Genomic DNA, 23,923 nt, shown 5'->3' on the forward strand with positions numbered 1-23,923 from the left:
AGCACTACTTGCACGTGCTTGCTTGAACGTAACGCAACAAGAGTGGCCTACCGTGTTCGTTCAGATGAGTAGTTCGAAGGAGGCTCTCAGACGAGCTGCAGTAGCGTGCAGGAAATGGTAGTGGCGGCAGATGGGTGCAATCGCCAGTTTCCGTAGTAATTGCTTAGACACACGCAACTTCAGTTTCTGGCTCTTTCACTTTGGTGATTCAGTTTCTTAACTCATCGTAAGAGCGCGAAAGCGCTGGGAACATCACCTCCCGACGGCCCGATCACTGGCCCACTGGCCCAGCCCAGCCCACCAAAACCCAAAACAGTCAAGCCAGCAAGGTGGCCAAGGGCCAAGCTGGCCAAGCGGCCAAGCCCAAGCCAGCGAATGCGCCAGAAAGTTGCCGAGTCAAAACAAGCCGGTCGTAGTGAAAACGCGCCCGATGAATGCACTCGGCCCAAGAAACAAAAATACAACGGGAGTGAATGGTTACGACTCGTAAGTGCACAAACTCGACAAATCGACAAGTCAAGCGCCTTTCCTTCTTTTCCAGCTGTGCCACTTGTTTCCCTCCCTTCCGATCAAAAACAAGCGCACAAGAAGGACAAAAATCCAGGCTGTTTACGGCATAGAGATCATACGGCTTCGACCATGTTTTGTTTACGTTCGACAGCGCCGCCGTTTGTTGTAGCGCTAGCGCACTGGATGGCAGCGCGGTCGATGAGGCTCAGCTGTGCGCCCGCCAAGGATGGCAAAACTCGTTTGAATAGCATTTTCCTCGTAGCCTCAAGGTCTCGGCCGCCGCGCGGGGATATCGGACGGGCTGTTTTGCACGGAAAAACACCGTCGAGGCTGGACAGCGGCGAGCTGGACAGCCGGACCCATCCGCCCCACTCGGACTCCGCGTCGGCAGGCCCCACGAGCCCCCCGTGTCCCCCGAGAAAGCGGGACAGCCGCCCCGGAGGAATGCGCGAAAGGTGAGAGCCGAGAAACTCGGCTATCGGGCCGTCGACAACAGCGGCTTATCGCCCCATCTCGCAGCTGAGATTGCGTATGCGCGCGCGCTCGCGCAGGTCGGCCCGTCCGGACGCTGCAGTGCGCGCTTGGTCCAGGTAGCGCCCTGGCCCCGCTAGACCATGAACTCAAGCTCGAGCGAGTGGTTGGGACTCCTGCACTGGGTCTCGGACCTGGACTACTTCAACTGGCTCGTCTGGCTCTTCACGCCTGTCGCCGTGAGCGCCCCACCGCCTTTTGACATGTTGGCCCAGCTTGTGTTGGCCAACAACAGCCGCGCCGAACAACGCGCCGACACTGCGCGCATGACGGCACTAATCTTACCAACCTCTGGATATGTCTGCGATTGAGTGCGGGCGCTTAGATCAGCTGAATGATAAAATACGTAGCACGCTCGGTGGTAAAAGCAATTCAAATTTGGCAGAGCGACTTCTTTCTGTATTTGTTCGTTGAAGACAATCAGTAGAGCTTGGACCAGCGCTGTGGACCCAGTTAAAAAAAGATGTTCCCCTCTTCGAAGCTCCACAATCCCCGCAATATGGCAAAGCAACCGACACCGCAAAACATCCATTTCTGTATTGCACCACATACCGTGACATACATATATATGGGTGAAAGTAACTCTCGTACGCACGGCTTGTATGTGACACCACCAGACCCTGCCAGTGCTCATTCCTACTCGTTCTAGCCGAAAATTATGAGTTCAGTTGAATGAACTGTGTGCTGCGTAAGGTATGTGCTTAGCGAGGCCACCACGATGGCTGCGGATGCAACGTCAGTTCGAGCCACATATATATATTTTAAACTATTCGGTTCGATGACGTCTTTTGCACACGGTATTTTCGGATCTACCAGGAGAGGTCGATACACTAGAAGACAAGGCATGATGCACATGACGTCATCGTTTCTCCGTGTGGCTAAAAAGACCAAGGCTGGATGGTGTCATGCGTCTGTTCTGGCATCACCGCACGCTTGCGTCGCACTCGTGAGATGCTCCAAGACGCGCCGGCGGCGATGCTGACGAGATGGCGCTGCGTAGATCCACGAGTGACGGTGTTTGGGGGAAAGGCCTTGTCTTCTGAGTGGTATCGACATAGGCTAGTTTAGAAATAGCCTTCTGCATACACTTTTTGTCTCTGGGCTGGGGAACATGTCTGAGTATATGCAGTAGCTGTTGAGTATATGCTGTAGCTCTATTCTGTGGAATATCGGATGCTGGACCTGCCTCCAAACAGAGCCCAGTGACTCAGCATTTATTGCCAGGGTGATAAGCACCCACCACTCGAAAAGGAGCTGCCTCTGAACGGTAGCTTACAGCCTCGAAACTGCCGAGTCACTCTCGAAATGTCGGTTGCCACTTTGAAGCTTCCTTTCCAAGTTGTAGTCCCCGCCAGCCTCGACCACATTAATGTTCCGCTTGGGCCGCCGTCGAAGTGTCCACTTCCTCGTTCCAGCCTGCCAGCTGGGTGTGCCAAAACGCGCTTGTGCACGCAGGTGGCATTCCTGCTCCCGACGCTCATCATTCTGCTGTTGTACGTGTCGATCATCTTCCTGCACCTGTACCACTACCGGCGCTGGCTGAGGGACGCGTACGCCCGCGACTTCTGGGACGGGGCCCGCTACACCCTGGCCCTGTTGTGGTGTGGACATGCCTGGATCTGGCACAGTGAGCGCAGCTTTTTCCCTCGCGGTTCCAACGTCGGGCAGACTGAATATCAGGAAATCTGATTTTTGTAGAAGTATGGGTTCGACATATGTATGGCTTATACACCTTTCTAAAAAACACTCGACCCTAGGGGCAACAAACCGTTTTTGAGCCCAGTCACTGAATTTGAGGCTAGGCTCTCACCGGGCCCCTTCTAACTCTAAACGAGTGGACTGTGATTTCAATAAACGCAGCCTGCGTAGGCACAGTTTCAAACGCTGCTGGCGGCTAAATTTTCGTGTTTTCCCGCTATATTTTGTGTTTCATGGTACATGTATTTTCCCGGGGACATTAAGAAAGCATTGTACCACATTTGAAAAAACACAAGAACAACAAAACAATTTTAAACTATTTTTGTTGGGTACGCGCACGACAGAATGAATGCGACTGGAATGTATAGCTCTACTTCTTTGTGTTTTTTTTTTCTTACGATAAGTTTTGACGGCGCCGCAGGATTCGCTGCATGTGAAACGACAAAGCGCTTTGCTGTCAAAAATAAATTGCAACAGAAGAGGGCCGAAAGGCATGCATTTTTCACGCCCACAAATAACGTGCTTACCGATGGACAGGACATGGGCATACATTGAAGAAGTGTTAACATTCGAACAATATGTTGTACATACCACACGATGCAGCGTTATCCGAAAAGAATTTATTTGAGAAATATCTCAAATAACACAGTCACAGTCGACGACAGTCACATCTTGACGATCGGATGGAATCCGACTTCGTTTTAGGGCACGTTTTGGGGAGAGCTTCCTTTTTCCACAACGACACAAAGGCAAAGGAACGAATGCGACTGACCCGTTTCCCACCCCAACCCGGACAACTATATTGGAGACGACTGAGGATTCCACGCGGATTATCTGTAAGAGGGGGGAGAACAATGTTCGCAAAATCGTGTCGAGGGTCATTCGACGTCCTTCACCTCCTTCGTTTCCCGTGAATGTAAAGCAGAAAAACTTGAATGGCAGTCACTTACCAGCCTTATTTCTCACAATGGAAGTAACACAGAAAGGGTACGCAGCACACATAAAAAAATTAAGTGGAAACTTTCAAGAGGGGCGAGAAAACGTTGAATGCAAAACTGCAAAAACGTAGGTAGAGAACCGCGCTGAGCGGGTCTTCACAGTCCCAGAGAGTGGCAGAAAATTTCTAGGTGATAGAGGGCGCGAGGGTCTCACCAGCCGCATCAGCATCAGCAACATAGCGGCGGCCTAGGAGCGTTTTTTGGAAGGGTGTACAGCCAGTGGTGGGGTTTAGAAAGCAGGACCCGCCCTTCCCTCAAGATGGATGGATGGATTGTATTGGCCGTATAGAAAGGTTCCCAGCTCCAAGTCGTTAAAGGGAAGCTGAAGAGGGCCTTGTATTCAAAGAAACAGTAAAAGATGTAATGTCTTAAAAATTATGTTTCATAAGTTTTATTGCAATCTTATTCGTAGGAGCGTCGTAATAGCCAATTAAAGTTTCGACGTAGACCCACGCTGTTGTGGCGCACTGGAGGTAGGAAAGTGCGAAAGCAGAGAGAAATCTAATCAAAGTGACGTCATCAGCGGGGTCAGATGATCCTTGCTCGCCGCTAAGCTGGCTTGGGGATGCCGTCGATGATGTCACAACGCTCTGGACAGATAACGGGCGGCAGAGAGGATTGCCACATGCCTGGCGGCAATCGCTGCGCATATCTTTCAAAATAAATGCCGTTTACGTTTACTTCTGCCCAGGATAAGTGCGATAACTGTATTCATGGGACAAAAAGCTGCAGGAATCCGCTCCTAATTCGGATTTCTTGAAAAGTGCTTCAGCTTCCCTTTAAGAATCTGTATTCAATGCAACGTCATCCACATTAAAAAAGAAACGGGAAAAAAAGTAATCTGAAGCTATGCTGCAGAAATTAGTACAGCAAAAACAAATATATGCTTACGGTAGTTTTGTGGTCTCGAGTTTTCATTGAAAACACCGGTCTATGCAAATTAAGTGGTCATACAGGCGCTCAGAAACTACCAAAGTACAGTACTCACATGTGAAGTCAATTGGCCGGCGTGCACAGCGATACGTGATTGTAGCATCTACTGTACTCTCAATCTATCCACCCCGGACGCCTTTCTTAAATGAATGGATTGAAAAGGAAAAGAACAGAGAAGGGCAGTCTAAAGAAGATAAATAAAAAAAGGGGGCAGAAACGGGCAACATGCTGCTTTTGAGAAACAAAAACGCACGAAAAGAGATCCATCTGTCAGTGTTCAGGGCTTCAGGCTGTTCTGGGCGATTGGCGTCCCGGTGACCGGACCTGCAGTGTCAATAGTGCTCGTTGTGGCTTTGCCTCTCTGTGCTTCCAGACTTTGCCGCCGCAGAAGAAGCAGGCCAAAGGCCGTTGACTTTTTGTTTTCATTTTGATGTTTATGCTCGCTTTGTTTCTCCTTGAGGAATATTGCTTAGCGGGAAAAAAATAAAAAAAGTGAGTGATGAAACTGAAACTCTTTCAAACAAATGTATAAACACAAAATAAATTTTTGGCTCAGTGTGCATTAGGGGATTTTGTGCCACCTAAGCATAACCAAAGAAAATAGATAAAATTAAATTGTAGAAACCACTGGGTTGATTGTCTATGAATGTGTCAGCATTTATCGTTGCACGCATGGACAGGTGTTCAGTCTCTATGACCAAGAACTGGAGCACACTTATTTTACTTTTCAGACGAGAGGCATACAATTTTTTGTGACATAAATTTTTCTGCTAAATTTAGGGGGAAACTGAGTTGGTGCATAGGTCATGACGTCAATTTTCCCGTTAAATTTAGCGGGAAGCCTGAATTTGTCTGCAAGTCCCGTGACATGATGCATTGCATCAATTTTCCCGCCAAATTCAGTGGGGAACCTAAATGGGTGCATAGGTCGTGACGTCAATTTTTTCGCTAAATTTACCAGAAACTGTTTTCGTGACGTAAGTTTTTTCGCTAAATTTAGCAAAGGAACTGTTTCCGTGGCCAGGAAACAAAATACCCATATAGCTGAAAATCTTAAGTAGTAGCTTAATATGCTCTCGCATTAAAACACTCAAAACATATACACACAAACACACCGAAAGAATGGCTCTTTAGCATCTTAGCATAGTCAGATATACTTCGTTTCACCTTACTATGTTCCACGATGGACGCCACGAGCTACCTACGCTCATCATAAACTCGTAGCTTTTCACGTGACTTCGCGCTCCCTGCTTCGCATTGCCCAACCGGAAGGGCACGAGACACCTTCCAAGCTCTGGATTGGCTCCGGTAGCTCGTAGAGTCCATTGCGTTTCTTTGTTAAGCCAGACAAAGTATAGAAGTCCACGCCACTGCGCCAACTCGCGAAGTCAGCACGACTTGGCATTAGCGAGTTGGCGTGGTGGCGTAGACTTCTATACTTCACATAGACGTGAAATATTTTTGCTTTTTTCATTGTTCCGTTTATCTAATCAAAACTGCTGACATTTTGTTATGTTAAACAGTGTTCTAACGAACCGGTAACCACCACATGAGATTACGGTTCTGTTTTGGTTCCAGTCCAGTATTAAATGCTTGATTATGGTTACGGTTTTGTTCTCAACTTTGGTTATGGTTGTGTTCTGGTTTGGTTCGACAATTTTGCTCTAAATTCTCTTTTATTAAATCACCTACCCACCAATTTTGTGTCACGCTTGTTTAGGCCTTCTCCACCAATCCTCTGACCTCATGAAGCACCCTGCTCGCCATGGTTGGGGGTTACCTCCTCTCCATTCGCCTCCAGTATCCTGCTGTTGCTGCTGCTGCTGCTGCTGCAGTATTCTGCTTAACTGGAAAGAATGAAGGGCTTTGTGGTGGCGAGCTTGTCCCACTTTTTTTTAACCTGCAGTAGCGTATAAAAAGCGAACACACTCCAGCTGCAAAAACCGCCACTGCATCCCGTTGGCTCACTCTGACACCGCAACCTAGATACAGCTCCTTCAAAAGTCGCCTTTGTCTTGACTGGGAAATTAGTGTGGCCCTGAAGTTGTTTTGAAGAAACCATCGTGCCCTTCTGCTCCAATCAGAACAGAGAAAGACAAAAAGAGTATCACATTCATGTACTCTCAAACCTGTATGGTGGCCAGAGGTAGGTTGTTTTCAGGGAAGGCTGGAGAATTTAGCCATATGTAAAACTTTTTCATTCAGAATGTGTTGTAGGGCTGACATAATGCAGATTCATGTAACATAGATTACTGTAATGCAGATTGCTGTAACATGCTTGCCTGTAATGCACTCCCATAATGCAGAATCGGCACACAAAAGTTTGCCAGTATAAAAAATCAATAGAGAAAGCGTAGAAGCACTCGTCTTTGAGGTGGGGTCTCTCCAGTTTTGAATCCGATGTTGAACCAACTCTGGCAGCAGCACAGGCAGGAAAAGTGGCAGCAAACACGCTCACACTTGTGGTGGGAGGCTGCAGGAGGTGCAAGGGAGGACAACAAGCAGGTACTTCCAAAGAAACGGGGAGGCAAGAAATGGCAGGCCATAAGAAACTGTGTTCCACTCCTGCTCAAGCAGTTTGCAGTGAACCTTTGCAAAAGTGTGATCATTAAATTTCAATGTTTGCACACTGGAATGCAAACCTTAAAACATGTTAGCTCGCATTAACCAGCTAGTGGTTTTATGAGGCAGCATCTTGTGATATTAAACAATTAAAGTCCAACTGCTGGTTGGGATAAGTCACGTGGGATCTGATTTAAAAAGCTGATATGCTATGACAAGCATTTTAATTTTATTTCATCATCTCTGTATCAGGTAGATAAGCTATCTTTAATGTGCAGCATTGAAAACAAACAACAACAACATAGTTTTGCAATGCTGCAGAGTGTGGGCAAAGGTGGGCAAGGGAACTCTGCTTTTCCATCTTTCCACTTCACCAGTGATAGCACCGGTAAAGAATGAAAGTAGGCGAGAAATTCTTGGTCTGCCCTCTCCATTTATTGTACAACTTTGCTCGGAGAACAGCGAAAGCTGTGCCTGGCTTGCTCTACCACACTGCTCTGCAAAGTTGAAGCAGAACACAAGGAAGCATTAATTGCACAATCCCAAGGGTTTACCTTGCTGTACCCGTGCTGTACAACACCCAGTTTGCTTGTAATCCACTCTACTTGTCAGCAAAAGCTTTAACAACCACAGCCTTGGCTATGACTGTCAACGCTATTGGTCAGATCAAACTATTGTTTTCCACACAGCTCGGTGTTTACCCAACATGAGGCCAATGCTCTGGATTACCTGTCTACCTTGTTTGAGAAAGTGACACAGATCACACAAGGGTGCTGCATCAGCATTCAGCCAGAACTTTTGTTTGGTCAAGGCTGTACTAATTAAGCACGAGTTCCTAACTAATACTGGCAAAGTGTTTGGCTACGTCAGTTCCTTTTTTTGTTGTCTCCGTACCTGAAGCGAACTGCTAGGGGCATGAATGCTCAATCTCCTGCCCAACAGCAGAGCTGACATGGAGTACAGAGGTGCTAGCAAGGCTATGACCTTGCATTTTCGGAATCGGTAACGAGGTCTGTACATCCTTGTCAGTGAACAGGTCTTAAAGACAGCAGGGTGGCTTTGCAAAAAGTATGCAAGACTGGTGCGACCTTGAGTTGAGTGTGGCAGTCCTGTAGCGACACTGTATTTCCGGCGCAGGCTACGAGGTGCAGGGCCTCGAGAACATTCCGGAGAGCGGGAGTGCCCTGCTGGTGTACTACCACGGCGCCATTCCCATTGACTACTACTACCTGCTGGCCACCTGCTACCTGCACAAGCACCGGCTCATCAGAGCTGTTGGGGACCGGTTCCTCTTCATGGTGCCAGGTGAGGCAGGACCCTTCGCATTGTCCTTGTGTTCAATTCTGCTGAACGCTCTCCTTGGTAGGCTCATGCTGATAAACATGAGATAGAACAAGAGCGACCACACAAAGTGCTCTGCAATCGGCAGTTGTAGCTGTTGCATTGTTCAAAAATGTTCCACACATGTATCTAAGAGTGATCCTGATCTTGATGATGGGTGTCATCCTGATGGACTTTTGCCTTAATCCTAGATATGTCCAGGTGTGGGGAAAAGATCTCGATGGATGTCATCCTGATGAACTTGTCCCTTCCAACGTATGTCCAGGTGTGTGGGAAGGATCTTAATGGATGTCACCCTAATGGACGTGTCCCTTTCCAGATACTTCCAAGTGTTTGGGAAGGACCTTGATCTTGATGGATGTTATCCTGATAGTCTTTGCCCATCACACATACATACAGGTGTGTGGAAAGGACCTTGGTCTTGGTGGATGTCATCCTGATGAACTTGTCACTCTTACATACATCTAGGTATGTGGAAAGGACCTTGATCTTGATGGATGTCATCCTCATGGATGACATCCATGAGGATGACACATTTCCATGAGAATGACACATCCTCATGGATGACATCCACGAGGATGACACGTTTCCACATACATCCAAGTGTGTGGGAAAAATCTTGATGAATGTCATCCTGATGGACTTGTCCCTTCCCACATACTTTCAGCCGTTTGGGAAGGATTTTGGTCTTGATGGCGTTCACCCTGGCAGACTTGTCTCTTTCTACATACATCCAGGTGTGGAAAAGGATCTTGATAAATGTCATCCTGATAGACTTGTCCCTTCCCACATACATTCAGGTGTGGGAAGGACCTTGATCTTGGCAGATGTCATCCTGATGAACCTGTCCCTTTCCACATACATCTGGGTGTGTGGGAAAGACCCTGATCTTAACGATAAATGTGCCCCTTCCTACACACGTCCAGGCATGTGAGAGGGACCGTGGTCTTAGACAGACGTGATTTTGATAGTTTTGTAGGCTCTGAGATCCTGATAGACACGACCCTTCCCTAAGATGACCAGATGTGCCGTTTCGGCCGAAACAGTCCCTTTTCGGCTGGGACAGCCCTGTCTTAAAGGTACCTCTGTGCTGTCCTGTCATTTTTTCTCAGTGAAGTCTCACTTACCTTTTTCGTGGGAATGTGCGTGCGTGTTCGCAAAGTGAGTGTTAAGCGAGTGGAAGAAGTCTAAAATAATACATAATACATCTTTTAAAACATACATAAAAATGTTACCTCTAGAATAAATTTAGAGCTCTTTCCATGGTTCCATTTGTCAGCACATTCTGTTCACAAAGACGTTTGTTCAGGGGCACTTTTCTACAGCGTGTATACTAATGCTTCAATCCCACTTTGAACGGTTCGCATAAATCGGGTTCTTAACGTATTGCACTAGGATTTACTGCAGAGGTAGGTGGTGAAAGCTTTCACTAAAATTGTGGAGAGATTGGCTCACCTGAGTAAATCACGAAAAATCAAAAACTGCTTTCCCTATAGGTTCACCAAGGTTTTTATTTCTACATGACATATGAGATCCCAGCCACCCAGAAAACAATTTGCGGCTTGAAATTCGTTTTCTTTCTGCCCGAAAACCGACGATGAAAGACTGGCCAGTTTGAGTCGCGCTCACTCTCTTCTCTGTAGTTACGTGCCATTTTCTATGATTTAGACACAACCACCAAATATAATCAGAGTTATGCCTCATCAAAGGCACACAGTCAATATTAAAAATAGAGAAGAAATATACCCATTTTTCGTGACTTCTGAAAAACTTCAAATACGTCAATTATTTAAAAAAAAAAAAAAAGTTCCACAGTTATGTGATTTTTAGTCCAGTTTTGGTTTCGGTTTGGAGTTTCGTTTTTTTACTTTATTAAAAATATATGTGACGCTGTAGCAAAATATTGATTGGGTAGCCTTTTGACAACATGATAAATCGCCTAACAAAACATTAAAAAAAAAATTTTGGGGGGTGTTACTGTCTCTTTAAATATTATTTTGTGTCACTGTGGCACTCATTTGGGCCGAATGAGGTGAAGAATAGGTAAACCAATCGTATTTTCTTTCCAATTCACTGATTTTTCAGTCATAATAAACACCAGAATAGCCCAACAATTATTTTTTTCTGATTTTGAGAAAAAAGGTTAGGCGATAACATTTCCACAGGCAAAACCAGTTTTTATTTTCATTCTTCTGACTCTGGAGGTTTCATGTAATCATACTCTCAATTAATGAATGCGCCACCTTCGGGCACCTCTGCAGTAAATCCCAGCGCGATACGTTCAGAAACTGATTTTCGCAGACCCTCCAAAGTGGGATTGAAGCGTTAGTGTAGATGTGGTATATTGCTGCATTTGGCGTGTTAGTGTACACGCGGTATATTGCTACACTTGGTGTGCTTCGGTTTGTTTAAAAATGAGGAAAGGTGGTTGTGTACTCATATAAAGAAAGAACTTTGGTAAAGTGCACATTTGAACAATGACCGTGGTAGTAGCAGAGCTTGCTTTCTCTTTGGCCTGCTCTTGCTCCACTCGCTTTCCCCGGACGTCCCGTTTTCTACGCTGTAGATTATGGTCACCCACCCTTCCCACACTCCCAGAAGCGTTAGAAGGACCGTGACCTTGATGACAGGCGTGGTTGGGTGTGCAGGCTTCAAGATCCTGATGGACGTGTTCAAGGTGTCCCCGGGCTCGGTGCAGAGCTGCGCTCAGGTGATGCGGGAGGGCAACCTCCTGGCCATTGCCCCCGGAGGCGTGCTGGAGGCCCAGTTTGGGGACGAGCGCTACCGGCTACTCTGGAAGAAGCGGCTGGGCTTTGCCAAGGCCGCCATCGAGGCCAGGGCCCCCGTTATCCCCGTCTTCACACAGAACATCCGCGAGGCCTTCCGCTCCGTCTCCTTCGGCAGGGGTGAGCCGCTACCGGATCCTTTCCTAAATTCGGTGCGACCTAGCGGTTCGGGTATCTGTTAAAACTTTTGCCTGCTAATGAAGGTAAAAACGTGTAGGGAACATCTGTAGTTTAGTTATTTGTTGCTGTAAAAGAATTGCGCGAGCTTGATTCTGCTTGCAAAGACCGACGAGCACAGAATGTGTGCTCGTGTGACGCGAGCTTGTTGTCCCTAGCGCGAACCACACAGACCGTCTCATAATGTCCGGCGACACCGTAACGTCAGGGTGTCTTGTGACGCTGTCACCACGACGTCCCTAACGGCCGTATGGGCTTTGTGTAAAATGCAACACTGGAATTCGACGGTCGATCGTAGGTCTTTCGATAGAGAACGGCTCATACAACAGATTCCGCATTAAAACTAAGTCTAAATTCTAGGCTAAAATCACGCTTTTCGTGAAAGGCTCATCTGCTATCTGCATTAAGTTCTTATTTCAAACTTTCAATGTTCAGATTACACCCATTGAAGACACGATGGAAGAGCCCAAGCACACGTTCGATCTCATCACAACACCGCCGTGTCCTTCTGCACAATAAAGTCCGTCTGCTAGAGTCACCGTCACCGAGGCAACAAAGCATCTGGTGAATGGGTGCACACAAGAATGCCTGAAACCAGTAATAACTGATGCCATGTTCCAAATATTCGGAAAAGGGTTGAACTCTTCTACAAAACTTATCCTTTTAATCGGTTCATTTTTCTTTTAATACTGGATGCAAGCAGCTTTTATGGGTAGGTTCGGGCCCGTGCACTACTACACGCTGCTTCACCTGGGTGCCCATCTAGGGTAAAGTATGCTTGGGAAGTGCACTCCATCGTAAGGTCGGCTTTTCACTGCTGATGCAGCACGGGGGCTTTTTTGTTACGACCACTAAACCCCTAAAGTGCACGTAAAAAAAAAAAATTTGAGCCTGCCACTTTCAGTAGTTGGGTTACATAGCCTGCGACGCTACAAAGATTTACGTAGCCCGCGCGACATTTCCAGTGGCTTGTGCGTAAAGGTGTGCCCCACCATGTTCCTCACTGACAGGGTTCTTCAAAAAAGTGTATGACAGGACACGGCTACCCATCGTGCCCATTTATGGAGGATTCCCGGTCAAGCTCAGGTGAGCAACGTTCCCTAAATGCGAATATGCACGCTCAGTCTCCCATTGCCGGCTCCTTCTACCCGAGACACACTCTCCTGTCTTCACTCGTTTCATAAACATAACTGTAAAATGACGCTGAAATCGCCACCGTTGCTACTCCGATTCTCGAGGAAATGCTTCGGCATTTAGTGCGGGGGTTCCGACTCGGCGAAAGATTGGGATTTTAAGCACGCAACGGCCCGCATTCTGTTGTGTTCGGAGAGCCAGTCCATTCTCTTGAGCGTCGGAGGTTTCGGACGCAGCCACCACGGCTTCACTCGATCTCTGCCTACGGTGTCTTTGAAGGAACAATCTTTGCTTCCGGGTGTTGGTGCTTTCGCTCACAGTGTCGTTGCTTCGCCTCGATATTACATTGTCGCGCATGTTGTGCATACTGGGGAAACAAAACCACGTGCCCACGCCCCAGTGCCGTCGTGAGAAGAGTGCGCGCCAACGGCAATGTAACGTAAAGCGTAACGAGCGAACAAACGATGCAAGAGAACAGAGCAGGAACCGTGTCACAGCCTTGCAAAACCAGTCCAGTCCAAAACGAAGGCAGTTGCGTGCATCGGGGCACACCTACATATCGTCGCACCCTGACCACAGTTGCAAAGTCGGCATACCCTTTTGTGGCACAAACTCTATTGGCAGTTGTACTTCATCTATCTCCAAAATGTGTCGTACGTGAGAGATCAAATGTCTCGAGCGAGATGTCTTTCGCTACCAAAGCATTGACAAGTTGGTATTTATGGCTTGAGCCGTAATTTTTATTATGTTTGTTTCTATTCTTTGCACTCCCATTCCCCACCCCCCTTTAACATCTGGGCCTTAAAGGTTAGCAGGTAAACAAAAAGATTCCAGCTGTATTTCAGTCTATCAATCGAGCCGTCCTACGCATTTTATTAGAAACGCAGCCGACACTCGGACTTGATCTCTTCCTGGCACTTGCTGTCACATCTTGTCAAAGCATTGCTTCATTGTTATCGCCAAAACAGAGGATGCTCAGCCTAAGGTGATATAGGTTTGTGATTCATCACGTTTCGACCCATGCAGGTGGTTAATGGAGCATAGAGAGGGCAACAGATGTGGAAGGAGTACCTCTACCCTCTGTTGGGGCATCCCTTCCCCATCCACTTGTGCCAAAAACACCCGGGAAATCCGAGTTCTGTTAAAATGTTACTCTAGTAATCTCGTCTGCCTGCACCCTGTCTCAAACAGGACCATTATAGGCAAGCCCATTCCATTCGACCCTGGCGTCAGTCCTGCCCAGCTGGCACAGACGGTGAGTCAACACCCACGCAGCTGGCACATGCCTGCTGCCTTAAATCTGTGCCAGCTGCGTAAGGCACATGCCTGTACGCAGCTGGCACATGCCTGCTGCCTCAAATAAAGTTACTTACTAATCTTAAAAATAAAAATCACTGTACATTCCCTTTTTTTAAATTTTTAATAATTTTTAAATCATTTTTTTACCAAATTATCACTGTGCACCCAAAGCTTTATAACCAGACTCTGTACTAGCTAGGGATGTCGCGAACCACCCTAGGTTCGATTTCGAAAGGTTTCGATATTTGCGAAGCGAACTGAGGTTCGATTTCGAAAAATTTCGATATTTTCGTACCGACCGAGGTTCGATTTCGAAAAATTCGCAACTTTTGTCCACAGCGGAGTTTCGAATTCGAAAATTTCGAAGCTTTCACGGTTTCTAAAATTTCGAATTCGAATATTTCGAATATTTTTTTACTTCAGGTTCGATCAGTTCGAAGATTTCGAAATTCTTTGTAAAAAAAATTCGAAAACTTCGAACGCTTCGAATTTTTATAGACATAGAGTTCGAACAATTCGAAGATTTCGAATTTCTTTTGGCATAAAGGTCGAAAAGTTCGAAAGTTTCGATTCTCTTTTTACGCTAAATTCAAAAAAAAAAAGAAAAAAAACTTCGAAGATTTTGATTTTTTTTTTTAATTTAAGTTTTCAAAGTTTGAAGTCCGATTTTCAAGTTTTTCTACAGTTGCAGTTTCAAATAACGTTTTCACGACTCACTGGTTTTCACAAAATCAAGTTTAGAAAAGTTAGGGTGTGATATCTAGATTCTGCGAAGTTGGTCAGGCAATTAAATGAGAGGACGAGTGTCCCGGACGTGCTAGAATATTTGCCAGTGCAGAATTGTGACCGCCAGCACCGGGGGAGGGGGGGGGGGGTTTAACCTGCATCACGCAGTAGTGATTGCACGAACGCACTGTTTTACGAGACTCATCCAGTTCGAAACGGCCAGGGGCGAGCAGGAGGTTGAGGCTCAGAAAAACCTGGAAGCGACCTGGCAAACTACCTCGCCACCCCTTGCACGCTGGTAGTAATCCGATCCGGTGAAGTTTATAATTGTCCTGGAGGTTTATTTTCTGGGACGGAGGAATCGCCTCGCAAAAAGCACAAAAGCCGACACAACTCGAGGTCGAGGAGCGTTCTACCATACAAGTGGCGTCGGAAGAGGAAAAACGGGGGGAAAGAGGGTAGCGGGGGGGGGGGAGGGGTAGGGGCTTCAGCCTCTTTTTCCCCCTTGCAGGTATTTTGGACTGTTAAAGAAAACAATACGGGGAAAGAGGGCGTGGTCGAGCTTATTTTAATCTGAAATTATTTATGCATATGTATAGCTACTGTCGCTCTTCACTGCATAAAAGGTTGCGTAGATGGTCACTGTTAGAAACTCGTTGTCAGAAGGCACTGCTCGGCACATGCTTAGTGGTTCGGAAGTTCAAAGCTATGTCTTTTCGACCTAAGCACCTGTGCCGATAGTAACAAAAGCAAAAAAAAAAAAGAATAAATGCAGGAATAAAAAGCAGGAGAAAAAAAAAACTATCAAGAATTCGTCGGAAGTGTTCTATTCTTGCATATTCAGAGGTTCAGAACTTCGAAACAAGTTTCTTTTATTAAAATGTGTACAGGCTAAAAGAAACACGTCCCAGGAACGTGAAGCAAAAAAAAAAAACGTTTTCTTTTAATGACGTGCTGAACTTGAACACTACTAGAAATCTTCTGCAATGAGTTAATTTATTCCTTAACGTGAGAAAAACAATAAATATATTATTTTGTATTCTGCAGATGGCAATGATATGTACTGTCTGTGGTGTTAATTTAAATGCGATACCTCAAACAACTTAGACGAAAATAAATATCAAGTTTAGGTCATAATTGCATGCAGATACATGTTTGGACATTTCTTCGAAACTCACGTTGAATAACAATAATCACATCTTAAGACGGCACTTACCTAGGCTATACATAGATCATTCTTAAAAAGGTATAACATATCTGCCATAAATAGCTCCGGCTGCAGCATGCTTCAAATCTGGCACAAACGATAATCGTCAAAAACCCGTCGTCCGTCCTCGCCCCTTCGGGGATTTATTTCTTTAAACCTAAGCATGCCAGAACATTGAAATAAATGACATTGTCTTTCGTAAGAAACGCAGCACCGCGTGTAAAAGTTCGAGAAAAAAAAATTACGAATGTACCCCACTACTTGAAATCAAATGAAACCGTCCGCCGGTCTTTCGAAGTTCGACGAACGTCGAACTTTTACCCTAAAAGTTCGAAGTTCGTCGAACTTCTGACTTTTCAGAAATCGAAAGTTCGAAACTTTTCGAATTTTCTTGATAAATAAGTTCGAAAGTTCGAAATTAATCGAATTTTTTGGTCAGTCAAGTTCGAAAGTTCGACAAGCATCGAACCTTGCAGCGCAATAAGTTCGAAAGTTCGAAAAAGATCGAATTTTTTAGCGTAATAAGTTCGACGGTTCGAAAAGCGCCGAACTTCTTAGCTTAACAAGTTCGAAAATTCGACCTCCGTCGAATTTTACGATATAGACAATTCGAAAAATCGAAATCTTTCGAACCTTTCGAACCGCTTGATTCGATCATCGAAACTTCGATTCGAAAAAAGTTCGCGGCATCCCTAGTACTAGCAGGTTTTAAAAAGCTTTGCGTTTGCCTAGGATTATGTATTTATATACAAATACCCGCTGTGCCATTCATTATGCAGGGGGGTACATGGATGCGTACACACGACGAATATATTCAAAATTTATGCAAGCACACAAAAAGGGTTACTTTTTTGTCACAACACAAAGTTTTGGCCGTGATATCTTAAGATCTAGAGGTAGGATCTTGTTACTCGATGCTTGGCAATTCATTTTGTGCCATTCTTATCGGCCGATGCTGCAGTCCCATTGACCGCAGTGATACAGTCTAAGCTGATTACAGCAGACATTTGGATATAACACACCGATTTGTGAAGTTTGGTTGGCTTTCCTGTACATACCATTGACTCCACTTCATATCTGCATACAGCATACTCCTCTTACAACAGACCGAAATCTTGGTCAAAATCAAGGTCTGTTATAACGAGCTTAGACTGTAATTGTGTGCTCAGGATTTGCCACATCCTGCATTTGCTAAGCTGTGGGCGGTCATGGGCACGTTACTGCTGTTACTATTAGTTACTCGGAGGGAAAAAGTAATTGTTACAGTTACAAAATTGAAAGAGTAACTTGTTACAATGCCTTTAAATTAGTGTGGATTTTTAAAAAGACATTGCATTGTTCACAGTATTTAATTTGATTTTTTAGAAATTAAGATTTTCTCAATAATTCATATTAACACGTTTGGTTCTTCGTATTTAAATTTTTACCATGAATAGCTCCCTGAACAAAATGATACTTTAAGACAGTATTGGGGTAAAAGATAAAACATTATAGTTTCTTCTTCGGCAAAATTACGGGCAACTTTAGGTTTTCGAAATGTTGAGCAAGCAATACCTGCTGATGATCCACGTAGAACTTTAAAATAAGAACGACCACCTTAAAGGGACACTGACAGGGTGTTTATGCTTGCCGAGGTTTTTAGTTGTACATGACATATGAGTGCCCAACTACCTAGATCACAATTTGCAACTCGAAATTCGGTTTCTTTCCGCCCGAAACTGCCGATCAAGAACTGGCCGGTTCGAGTCTCGCTCACTCTCTTTTTCGTGGTCACGGGCCGTTTTCTAAGGTATCGAAGCGACCACCAAATTTAATCAAAGTCGTTGGTCACTGAAGGCAGACACTCAATATTAAAAATAGAAGAAAAATATGAAACCCATTTTTTGTGGCTTCTAAATAGCTGCAAATACGTTGATTGAAAAAAAAGTTGCACAGAGAACCGGAAGCATTCTGTGCGTGCGTCGTTTTGCGTATCGTGGGACTCGCAGGGACGGCGATGGCAGCTAGCAGACGACGGGCGTTGGACCTCTATTTTAGAACTGTCGTTCGCGGTACGGACGAATTCTGTCTGCCTTTAAAAGAGAAATTTGGGACTGATCAAAAGAATTGGTATTCATCCCGTACGACACGCCCGACCACCAAGCCGATTTGCACGAAGACGTCGCCGAGCCGTCGCTTTCTTCTCGTGGCTGAAGACACCGCTCGCGCAAACGTCAAGCACGACGTGTCTACTTCGAGTTGAATATGCACGCGTACGATTTCTTTACTAGGTGCGAATGTCGCCAATGCGTGGTGTTTCCCGATTTCGACCCGGGAGTGCTTTTGCTGGAGGAAAATCGGCAGCAAACTTTCCAACTTACAATTTACCGGCTGAATTATTACTAAGGAAAGAGATCACCCAGCAAAAAGATGCCCCAATAGCTCAGTGCGAAAGACGTCTGCTTCACACGCGGTAGGATTGGGTTCAATCCCCAACGAAACCTTTTTTTTTTTTTTTTCAAACATTTTTCCATGTTTACATTTCTTTTCTTTTTTATAATTATCACTGAAGAAATAAACAAAAAAAAATAACAAACAAATGTTGTGGACGACACGTCGCTGAATTAAATGGTATGGGATCTCCTTTTTGACACCTGCGAACTCAATGTAATCACTTTCCACAAAATGCAAGGAGCATATAAATCAGGTAGCGTTCGCTTTTCGAGGTGCCCGTATATGTTCTACAGGAATTGCAGCCAGCCATTGGTCCCGATCCCGTTGATCTTTCGGAAACTCTGTGGCACAATGCCACTTTTTTTCGGATGCAGGACATGCGAGGCAGCTCTTCACGCAACATCTTGGGTGTATTCTTTTCGGAGCCGACCACGGAAATTCACCACGGGCACTCACTACTCATCTCCCAACTCCTCAATGTAGAAAACAACTCATCTTGGAGTACAGAACAGCGAGCGGAACAAACATAACTGCAAAAGAATCGCGCGGCAAACAGTTCCCACTACGCCGCATGTCGTCTGCTACGAAAAGAAGAAGAAAAAAAAAACGCACGGTCGGGTGTAACTACGTGACTTCCGCCACTCACTCTCTTCTCTCCACTTCTCCGACCTCCGTGCGCGGGTTTCGGTTTCGGCTTCGAGCAGTTGCGTCTTTTGGCTTTATTAGAAAAATATGCTACTCTGTTGCAAAATATTAATTGGGTAGTCCTCCAACACCATAATAAAGCGCCTGGCAAAAAATGAAAAAAAATTTTTGGGGGGTGTCAATGTCTCTTTAAGGCATGCACGAGGGTTGGATAAGTGATCTGTTGTAGTCTCGAGTGCCGGAAAAAAAAAAAAAAAAGAGCAATTATAAAAGAAAACCTAGGCGAATAAACCTAGATAGGCCTTTAAAGACAGATATAAATTCTAGAATAGGTATTAACAACCCCTAAGGTGGATGAATACATATACTTCAAATTGAAATTTAATATTCAGCTAATTATGACATTACACAACACTGGTTCCCAAGAAAACTCACCAGGCACCAATCAAAGCGCGTGGGTACTTTGGATCATTCCCACAGTGTGAAAGACTGTGGGAAAAAAAGATAAAACTAATGTTGATGCAATAGTTGCGGTTGTGACCGAGGACACTAAGCGCAATGTACACAAGAACAGAATGGAGTTTTGACATAGTCACACAGACACAAAGTAGGGTACCAAGAATGGCAAGGCCAGTGACGACAATGTTCAACTAATAATATGGCGAGAGGACCCACGTTACGATAGTTCTTCTCGTTTTCTCTGGTATCTTAGTTTGAGCACTTGGAGCCGGTCGTGGCACCGTCTCTTTACGCACACTTCTTTTTGCGCGGCCGGGCTTCGTTGGAAAGACAGTGGCCAGACGCAGGTTAGTGAGAAGACTTCCAGGGGCGGGGTTTGGAGACCCCCCGACACGAATAGAACCGTACGCGTCTAGACCTCGGGTATATCCAATCATGGTGCGAGTTTACAATCCATTCTAATTGCGGCTTTCTTTGGCGAGGCAAAATGGGACGGAAGCAGTCAAAATCGTGCAAATCTGAAGTACGGTAGTATAAATCATACCTCGCAATCAGCTTTGTAGATGTTTTCTTGCGTCACTCCAATCCACTCGTCGGTCAAATCGTTTTTTTACTGCGTGCAGTCTTTCACGAAACACAAAGCTTACCTTGAAAACTTGAAGAGCAATGATGCGGCAACATTCCTCCATCCAACCCGCTGAACGCAACAGCGGTGTAAAAGAAGCGCCGATCAATGTAAAAACAACCGCTGCACGTAGAATTCTAAACGGCTGTTGCGATCTTTTCTCCGCCACTTCCTAACCAGGTCGAACGCATTTGCGCTCCTCCATCTCACCACCCCAACTAGGAGACCAACCGGAAACTCCACGACCTGAATATCTATAAATCAACCGATGCCAAGTGCCCCTAGTCCCCGCTAAGGGCGGTTTTAAATTTCAAGAAAATGCAAAACGCAGAGGCAAGCAGAGGGACACGGACGTTTCCAGCGAATACTCTTTCTCAAGTGACTGGACCCGTGAAGCAGAGCAACGGGAGATAAATGGGTGACCGGAGGCAAGGCAGAGCAGATGGGCCCAAAGTCAAGACCCCGCAAGAGTGCATCTGGGGGTTGGACGATTCAATTTAGAGGGGAGGAAACGTATGCTTGGCAGCAAAAAGATGAAGTTCGGAAAATCGGTGGTGCCGTAAGCCTGCGGGCGTTTGGGGCGACAATCGCCAAAAACTGTCCTCCGCGATAAGCACTCGCTCCCCCGCCGGACAAAGAAAAGATAAACGCTTCAGAGGTGCCGCTCTTTTTTACATCTGCGTGCACTGTGGGGGATGTAACATACACGGCAGGTACGGACACAAACGTCCCCATTTTCCGAGTTGGCGGGACCAGCTTGGCCAAACAGGATCACCCAAAATTTTTTTTTTTTTTTATTATTTTGCTCCAGGTGGTTTCTGCTGCAGTTCTTGCTGCGACCTTCCTGTATTAGGACTTGGGACTCTCACAAGACGATTTGGTGGTCGTGTTTACGTTACGTGTAAAGAGTAACATTGTTACTCTTTACAATTACTTTAAAACAATAGTAACCCTATTACAGTTACAAGTTAGTCATTAAGCAGTAATGAGAAGTAACTAGTTACCGGTAATGCATTACTAGTAACTGCCCAAGACTGGCCGTGGGCAACAAGGATTGCCCCCCACTGCATCTTTCAGCCCGAGGGCCCCCAGCCAGAAAAAGCTGCTGGATAAACGCGCGACAATTCATTACCAGTCTCACAATTTTTCCTACTGAAGAGTAGGCGCATGCCGCCGGTAGCACCGTCAGACACCGAACGAATATTAATCAAATAGTTACGCCATTATAGTCCGTTACAATTTAAGAAGGTAGGTAGGGTGAGGGAAAGGGAGGCCGGGGAGGAGGAAGCAGACGGAACGCTGGATGAGAGAGGGAAACCTCCTCCTCTCTTTAGCTTGTCAAGTGGAATAATTTTCTTTAGCAGATTGATTAATCTCTAAGAAATATAAAAGCTCTAAACAAGAATGTTGTTCTGTAAGGTTCAAAAGTATTATTTAAGCGAGTTCCGCTCGGACGTGCCTGGGATACTTACCCTACCCATGGCGCTGATGGTTGAGGGCCACGCCCATGAACTATGGGGCACAAATGCTACCAAAATACACAATCCCTACTTTCTCTGAATGCTTTATAAGTATGGTGAAACCCGTTATACAATGTCCCACATTTTAGGGCAATTTGGTGCAGGCAGGCAAACTCCTAATAAAAACAATGTATTAGAAGTTGGGACTTAACGGCGTACAAATATATCTATCCTGCATCGCAAAATGAAACTATGGTGCGCGCTATAGAGCAAAAACTTGTGTGTGGTGGTGTTCATCCTTGTTTTAATACCCCTAGCCTCACGGTAACTTCAGTGCACAACCACGCGCTCCAAACCTTTATCAAATGTAGCGATTTGGTGGTTTTCGACGAAGCTCCGCAAGTTTCTAATTGGAACCATGTTTATTTCCACTAATTGAAAAGTTATTGAACAATTTTAAGTTGTCAGACTTATCGAACCAATTACCTACAGAGGCTGGATTAGTGTAACTTCCGTGGCTTTTGTTAAAAATAAATCCGTAAAGCCTAAAAAAAAAAGATAACGCCCCGTTATGTTTTTTCGGCCACTATGTACGCAGCATGACACTGAGTGCAAACATGCAATATTCTTTTTGAGTATTTTTTTTTAAATTTAACTATAATCTCAAAGGTACTTAGGAAGCGGCTCAATTGGGTCATTAACCTAAGCAGTAGTAAAATGCAAAAGAAATGCCGATGTCGTGTTCGTGCTAACAGCATTGTGCAGTCCACCTTTTGACTAAGCTAGTCCTTGCATTTCTTTGGCAGCATACTGCATGCAGTCGTGTTGTGATGATTGATGTGGCAAAGATTCTCAGTTGAACTATGCTCAACGTTTTTATGATATGTCGAGGCTCACATAGTTTCCGCATTGCTCAAACGCTATCAAAGCTGCTTGCACGAACGACTGCTTGGAATCTCCTTCGCACGACCGCGCATGCTAATGCACGCTCTTGGAGCAGTGCAGAGCTGTGGAAACGCAACGGAGCGCAAAAAAGCAGACACCGAGTCCAGAGCCACATTTAAGTTCCTGGTATCGAGATTATTTGTCGCTAATGGGTATTCCGCCGATAGCAGATGACCCGTTCCGTGTTGGCGGGCATTCCTGTCAACTCCAAGAAGGTTTGCAGTCCCCATGAATGGGCAGTATTTGGTGCTCACGTGGCATTCCCTTCTCCCCCAGACTGCGTCTGCTGTGGAGGCCCTGATTGCCACGCACCAAGAGGTCCCTGGCAGCATCTTGAGGGCGCTGTTGCAGCGCATCTACGAGAAGCCCAAGGCCTCCTAGCTCCCCGTCGGCCAATTGTCCTCCTTCATCCCAGTGAGATTCCCCCAGTGAGAGAGAGGATGTTCTTGTTTTTCTATGTTGCAGCATTAAATCGTTTATTGAACAAACTGGCACCAAACAATTCATCATTTTCCGCCGTACAAAATGGATTAAAGAAAAATAAAAGCTACGTCAAAGATAACTTTACAATGCGCGTCAAGAGGGAAAAACTGTGTGAGCACTTTGTACAATGGCTGGATTTCTAAGATGAGTTTCCCTGTGCCCCTTTATCACTTGCTAGAAAAAGCATTCGCACCGCCCAGGCTTTATACAAAATGTACAGGCTGCATGTGCAGCACGGCTGGTTTCCAGTCTCCGTTGCTAGAATTTCAAAAAGTTCAAATCCAGCCAGTGTACCGTAGTCATACTCGTTTCATTTGGCAACATTCTGTGTAGAACAACTAAAACAATTGCGCGCGAGGGGCGCAGCACTGCGGAACTCGGTGTCGTTTTCGTCTGTGCGTCTGCCACCTCTGCCGCCGTTTTGCAAAGACCACCTCGCGGAGGACATTATTTTTACAAAACTAATGCATTTAAAAAAAAAAAAAAAACACAATCTGCTCATTGACACGTAACCAAGCAGGGCAGATGGGTTCAAGAATGGCGCACGAAAACAAACGCTCGGTGATTTTGCCTATGCTCTCTGAAACTGGTCGCGAGGGCTACCCTATCGGGGCTGGTTGGGCTTGCGGCGAATGGCCTTGCGTATCCGGCGAGCCTGCGTCGTTCCTCCGGTGCCCGTGGCGCTGAATGGATTGTCTGCCCCGGGCCTGCAATGAAGGGAATATGCCGAGTCAGCGAGGTGGGCTGCCAGTGAACTCTGAGCAGTCACCGGAGCCAAAGAGCAGTCATCGAGCGAAAAACTGAGCAGTCCCGCATTAAGGGGGGACACTACCCAAAAAAAAATTCTGCAAAAAAAGTTGATTTTGAGAAATGTCATATTTACATCCACCAGCACCTGGAGAGTATTTCCAGAAAGTTTCATTAGTTTACACAGCATAGTTAATTTTTTATAAATAATTTTCGGTCCATTG

General features: G+C 45.7%; 3 protein-coding genes across 5 annotated transcripts in view; 1 reads left to right on the top strand and 2 right to left on the bottom strand.

The window, feature by feature from the left end:
* Positions 1 to 644, bottom strand: part of LOC8031081 (copine-8) — a 40,292-nt gene extending 39,648 nt beyond the window's left edge. The window contains exon 1 of one of the 2 annotated variants that reach the window (XM_029972487.4): positions 52 to 315. The gene's annotated coding sequence lies outside the window, so the exon portion shown is untranslated. Of the gene's footprint in view, positions 1 to 51 lie in introns of both variants that reach the window. The other variant, XM_042286608.1, reaches the window with a different exon arrangement.
* LOC115308172 (transmembrane protein 68) lies at positions 356 to 22,957 on the top strand. 2 transcript variants are annotated; one of them, XM_029972480.4, is made up of 9 exons: positions 396 to 486; positions 773 to 965; positions 1,062 to 1,220; positions 2,497 to 2,668; positions 8,370 to 8,537; positions 11,222 to 11,479; positions 12,547 to 12,622; positions 13,862 to 13,925; positions 22,746 to 22,957. In XM_029972480.4, the coding sequence occupies exons 3-9, from the start codon at positions 1,125 to 1,127 to the stop codon at positions 22,848 to 22,850; spliced, it is 939 nt and encodes a 312-aa protein (XP_029828340.2). In that variant the 5' UTR covers positions 396 to 486; positions 773 to 965; positions 1,062 to 1,124; the 3' UTR covers positions 22,851 to 22,957. The 2 variants fall into 2 exon arrangements, with proteins under 2 accessions (XP_040065982.2, XP_029828340.2); XM_040210048.2 differs by lacking the exons at positions 773 to 965; positions 1,062 to 1,220 and having other exon boundaries at positions 356 to 486.
* LOC8031079 (nuclear pore complex protein Nup153) overlaps positions 22,919 to 23,923 on the bottom strand; it is a 75,113-nt gene continuing 74,108 nt past the window's right edge. Inside the window, exon 21 of the mRNA XM_042286609.1 lies at positions 22,919 to 23,659. Within this exon, the coding sequence (XP_042142543.1) occupies positions 23,557 to 23,659 (103 nt within the window). The 3' untranslated portion in view covers positions 22,919 to 23,556. The remainder of the gene's footprint in view (positions 23,660 to 23,923) is intronic.

This window comes from Ixodes scapularis, unplaced genomic scaffold, assembly GCF_016920785.2.
Source record: "Ixodes scapularis isolate PalLabHiFi unplaced genomic scaffold, ASM1692078v2 PGA_scaffold8__174_contigs__length_109621045, whole genome shotgun sequence".
NCBI classification, from domain to species: domain Eukaryota; kingdom Metazoa; phylum Arthropoda; class Arachnida; order Ixodida; family Ixodidae; genus Ixodes; species Ixodes scapularis.

Bases quoted from the DNA above. Each gene is read 5' to 3' on its own strand.
- LOC115308172 (XM_040210048.2), top strand. From the start codon at position 376: ATGCGCCAGAAAGTTGCCGAGTCAAAACAAGCCGGTCGTAGTGAAAAC. The intron at 2,669-8,369 runs GTGAGCGCAGCT...TTTCCGGCGCAG, and splicing joins ACATGCCTGGATCTGGCACA to GCTACGAGGTGCAGGGCCTC. The intron at 8,538-11,221 runs GTGAGGCAGGAC...TTGGGTGTGCAG, and splicing joins GTTCCTCTTCATGGTGCCAG to GCTTCAAGATCCTGATGGAC.